The 4,967-nt window shown below is 49.8% G+C and overlaps 1 protein-coding gene across 2 annotated transcripts in view; it reads right to left on the bottom strand.

The window, feature by feature from the left end:
* The window catches only part of GRK5 (G protein-coupled receptor kinase 5), a 230,429-nt gene extending 225,471 nt beyond the window's left edge, over nucleotides 1-4,958 (bottom strand). For both annotated transcript variants that reach the window (XM_045291305.1, XM_004700901.2), the window contains exon 1: nucleotides 4,860-4,958. In XM_045291305.1, coding sequence (XP_045147240.1) covers nucleotides 4,860-4,911 — 52 coding nt within the window. In that variant the 5' untranslated portion in view covers nucleotides 4,912-4,958. The remainder of the gene's footprint in view (nucleotides 1-4,859) is intronic.
* Between the last annotated feature and the right edge of the window lie 9 nt (nucleotides 4,959-4,967).

Genomic DNA, 4,967 nt, shown 5'->3' on the forward strand with positions numbered 1-4,967 from the left:
GAGTCCAGCTCCCTTCCTTTCTCATTTACCTGTTTCAAAGTCTAAGGACAACGGATCTCCAGTTCCATTGTCATTTCAGCACAGGGCCCTTCAACAATGAAATCCTGAGTGAACGAAGGAATGTGACCTTTGCAAGTGCTCCCCAGGAGCAGGAGTCAACCCCAGAGATGGGGCAGGGGCCGAGTCCAAGCTCTCTGTGACAGATGATTTGACTGATTAAAGACAGTCTTAGGCTGGTTCTCAATGGAATCTCACCATCTTCACCCACAAGGTTGAAAACATCAAGCTTGATTTGCTACTTAAAATCTTGTCACCGGTGACCAAAATAAAAACTCCAAACCTGCTACCATGGAGATGGTCCCAACTCATAGTGACCCTCAGCCAAGACTGTACATCTCCACGAGCACTGACAGCCTCATCTTCCTCCTGAGGAGCAGCTGGTGGGTTCCAACCACCAATCTTACAGTCAGCAGGGCAACACTTACCTGACAGTGCCCCCAGGGCTCCTGATTAGAATCTTTCCACTCAGAAGGAGGATACTTTGAAATAAAAACATTTCACTGAAATATAACAGGATGTGCTTGAAAATAGCTATCATCTGGAAGGCCCTTTGATCCATCTTAGAACCCCTTGTCTTCACGATTCTATTGTCATCAGAGGGTGGAGGCGGAGAGCAGCAGGGCTGAAGAAGTCACTTCCGGCTGATTTTCATCTCCACAAGGCAGGACCTTGAAGGAACCTTTTTGAAGCCCTAAGACATCTTGAAGTCAGAGATTTCTACGCATCAAGATGCTTTATCTTGAAGCACAAATGCCTCACCAACAAAGGTGGACTTTAAATACCATCCATGAGCCGGGTGATTTCACAAGAACACTGGGAGTTCCCAGGCACAAGGTGCACGGCCCTTGGTAGAGGCGAGTTTAAGGATTCCTGGTGGCACAGTGGTTAAGTGCTCAAGGTCAGTAGTTGGAACTCGCCGATGTCTCTATGGAGAACGATGTGGCTGGCAGGCTGCTTCCATTGGGATTTACAGCCTTAGAAACCCGTGGGGGCAGTTTTGTCTGGGCCTAAAGGGTCCCTGGGAGTTGGAATTGATTTGATGGTAATCAATGGTGAATTTGATCTTATACCAGACCCAATCCTGAAATTCTTTTTCATTAAATACTTAACCACTTAGCTCATTCCCATAAATTGGCATGAATTCCATCTTTACGTTTTGTTTTGTTTCCTGGGTTGGTTTTTTTTTTGCCCTTAACCACTTTTTAAGGAGGGCAATCTAGAGCTAAGAGGGATCGAGTTAATGTTTCTTGTGAGATGAGGACAAATAAACAGCCCACAAAGTACATTTCAGTGGTTTGAAAGCTTAAACCTAAATCCCGATCTTTTCTTATTTCCAGTGGTGGCGTGGAGCTTATATACTCAGCTGGTGATGGTAAGGTGGGTGGCTGGAAGCCACCAACTGCTCCACGGGAAAAAGATGTGGTCTTCTGCTCCCATGAAGGTCACATATGCATCGCAATGGAGTCGAAGGCAGCGGGTTTGATATATTTGCTCACAAAGGTACAATGTGCTTGCTATGTTTTCCAATGCCCAGCAACCACCAGGATCATTTTTTAAACTGTTTCCTCTTTAGATGCTTTCTATTATACTGCTTCATTAGATTTCCATTTTAAACAGGTTTCAAGATGACTGGAACTCGACTCTACATTGAATTTACAAGCCCTCTACCTTCATGGGCACATGATATTGACAAAAGATAGGCCCTAAAATGACCTGCCAGCACTGATCAATGCACCTCCTGTCGCAGCTTTTGCCGCGTGTCTGCCTCTCTGGGAAGTCTGTTTCTCCACTGGCTGGGGCAAATGGGACTTGTGCTGAAAAGCCACATCTTAAATGGCTTACAAGGGTATTTGGTGGCAGTGAGTTGATCAGACTTCCCTTTCGCCCCGATTGGCCAGATGTCTCATCCGCAGCCATCCACAAGAACCTTTTCGGAAGTGTTCCTCCACCTGACCACCCTTTCCAATCGTTGGAAAGGCTGGCATTTGTTATACGAGCTCCTCCATTAACTGGCTGAAGCACTCATTCCTAGATATTCGGAGACTGTGCCTATTTGGAGAATTGGTCAATGTCACAGAACGGCTTCAAGAGCTGAACTGAGAAGGGAAAAGTACATTGCTTTTATTTCTAAAATCCTTCACACCAATTACAATGCATGTGGCTCAAGTCTTAAATAAAGGCCCAGACCAAAGAGAGTAGAAGCAGTTAACATCTAGATGTAATTGAGAAAATGGGGTGGGGGTAGGGGGGTTGTATGAAAATCGAATTAGAAATGAAGTTTCCATTAAGGGATTATTCTCTAGCACGTGCATCTGCTGCTCGATTGAAAGGCATCTGGAGGGTCCCTTTCTCACCCCGAGCTGACTATGAAACCCTCCGAGAGAAGTGAAAGGGCTTCAGAAGGAAAGGAAGCAAAAGGCATGTTCTCAGCGCTCTTTCCCTCTCAGTAATTCGGCCCTGGAGCCTTCCAGCAACACACTGGGCCTAAGGCTCTAAGAAAACAGAACTGGTAGCCCGAGGGTCAGAAACTCCGGGTGGGAAAGTAATTTCAGCCAGAATCCTTGGGTGACCCTCTAAGCAAAGGGAGTCAGGCTACCACTCATGTTGCCTCTTCTAAGCACGACATTTTCAAGAAGCAACCAGATAGGGATGGGAGTGGGGGGGCATCCCACTGGCCAAGGATGGTCCAAGACCAGTCTGGAGAAGTCCCTGGGCAGCAGGAGAGACCCCAACCACCCTCATCTGAAGTGACGCCCTAAGAAATCATTTCAGAGTGGAGGAAGAGTGGAAAGCCTCCCAGCCCCTCTAGCCCTAAGCGGTTCTACCATGTCTCACCACTAGGTGGCCGGCTACAGAGGCCACCTCCGAGGGGCTGTTGACTAGCCTGCCCTCCCCTACCAGTCCCAGTCCCTCTAGCTCCCGCCCAGATCCAGTTTGCTAAAAACATCAGGAGAGGTTAGGAGGAAAAAGTGAAAGAGAAAAACGAAGAACAAAAACCTCAGGCTGTTCCGCCTGAAGTCACCCCAAACCCTGTTCACGCCAAAGCTGAGCTCAAGCCAGGCCCTGGGTGGGGCACACCGTTAGGTGCCGCTTGAACACTCTCGGGCCCTGTTTCCGGCTTTGAGGTTCTATTCTGCACACGTCCAGAAGCCAGAATCTATTCAATGGCAGCTAACAACAACTAACCCAAAAGTTGGCAGTTCAAACCCACCCAGAGGTGGTGTGTTTCCACAGGAGGACAGTGAAGACCACCCTGAGGAGCCTGGTCCTAAACCTGAGGAGCAGCTTTGCTCTGTGACACATGGGATTTCCAGGAGTCAGGGATGGGCTCCACTCCCCTCTACCACCATCTCTTCCACCTCCACCTCTACCACCTCCACCTCTACCACCTCCACCTCCACCACCTTCACCACCACCACCTCTTCCACTTTCCTTCAGTGCTTTCAACGCAAACCTGCCAGGCCGTACCTCTTCCAGAGCGACAAGTGACAACAGACAAAATTACCCCCTAGATGTTCCTTTGAATCGCCGAAACCCCCCTGGTGGATCCCAGACCCACACAGCTTGTAGAAGCCACAGGGCAGTGGAAGGGGCTGGGCACACATGAATCATTTTATTCCTGGTCAGAAGTTCTACCTTCATTCATCAAAGCAGGTGAATGAAAAGATTCAGATATAAGTAAGGCCGATTGTGGGCCACTCCTCAAGGCTCTTTCTGAAGTCGAGACCTTCGTTCCACCTACCTTGGGTGTCAACTCAAACCTCCTCCCACGAAAGGGAAAACCCATTTCCCCTTTTACAAAAAGGCTGCACCTCAGAGTTTAAGTCTTGGCAAACAGATGTTACATAAAATTCCAGGTGTTCCTAAATGTATGTGTTTACAGACACACAGCAAAATCATTTCAGGAAGCATCTAAGTTTCTGGTGGGGGGGGGGGCACTTTGAGGAAGAGTCAAAATATATTGGGTTTGACTTCGGATCTTACCCCACTCATTTAGACAAGGTTTCCTGCCTGGCTAGATGCAGGAAATCTAATGATTATGCACCAGAACACATCTAAATGCCGATACACTTACCATCCTTTCTCTTATCTGTGTCAGAAATCAAACAGTTCGGTTGTCTCTTCCCCCGCCCCATCCCCCCTCCCCTAAAAAACAAAACAAACACCCACCCCTGAAATCCTGACTCATTTTCTCAGTGATTTGTACAACCATCCTTTCTTGATGCCACGAACAGGCTAATTCCTCAACATCTTACTTTGCCTTTAAAAGGCTTCCTTCCACACGACGGGATTTCCCTAAGAAACATTCCCCGCGGATGGCTTCCAGCAATAGCCTCTATCAACTCAGCCTGCGCAAGCAAAGACTTAGCTAATTCCACCCTCCCTCCCCACACACACACTCACTCATACTCACACCGATTCACACTCAGAACCATCCCGGGCCGGCGCCAGAAGCGATTCCCTTTGCATGTTTGCCCATCTCTCCCTGAATGAATGCTTTTCCGACTGACCTTTCCGAGCTGCCGAGATGGCACGCTCTGCCGGGTCAGAACTGGAAAGGAGGGGAGCCCGGAGCATCCGAATCCCTGCACCCTCGACAGAGCGGCCACCCCCCTCGCTGCCCGAGTCCCAATTCTCCGATCCAAAGGGCGCCAAGCCCCGAGGCACTGGCGGGGCAGCCCTCCGAGGTGTCCTGCTTCGCGACTCGCTGCGGGCACCCGGCACACGCACAGCCCACCCCGCCGGCACCCGCGCCCCGGCCCGCGGCCACTGCGCCAGGAGCGCCGCCCTGCTCTTACCTTCCCTGGCTTTCAGCAAGACCGTGTTGGCCACGATGTTTTCCAGCTCCATTGACAGTCGGCGGTCAGCGAGGGAGCCGGCCGGCGGAGCTGTCAGCGCCTGGGGTG

Source organism: Echinops telfairi, unplaced genomic scaffold (genome assembly GCF_000313985.2).
Source record: "Echinops telfairi isolate 266 unplaced genomic scaffold, ASM31398v2 ScPeMD7_70;HRSCAF=299, whole genome shotgun sequence".
NCBI lineage: Eukaryota > Metazoa > Chordata > Mammalia > Afrosoricida > Tenrecidae > Echinops > Echinops telfairi.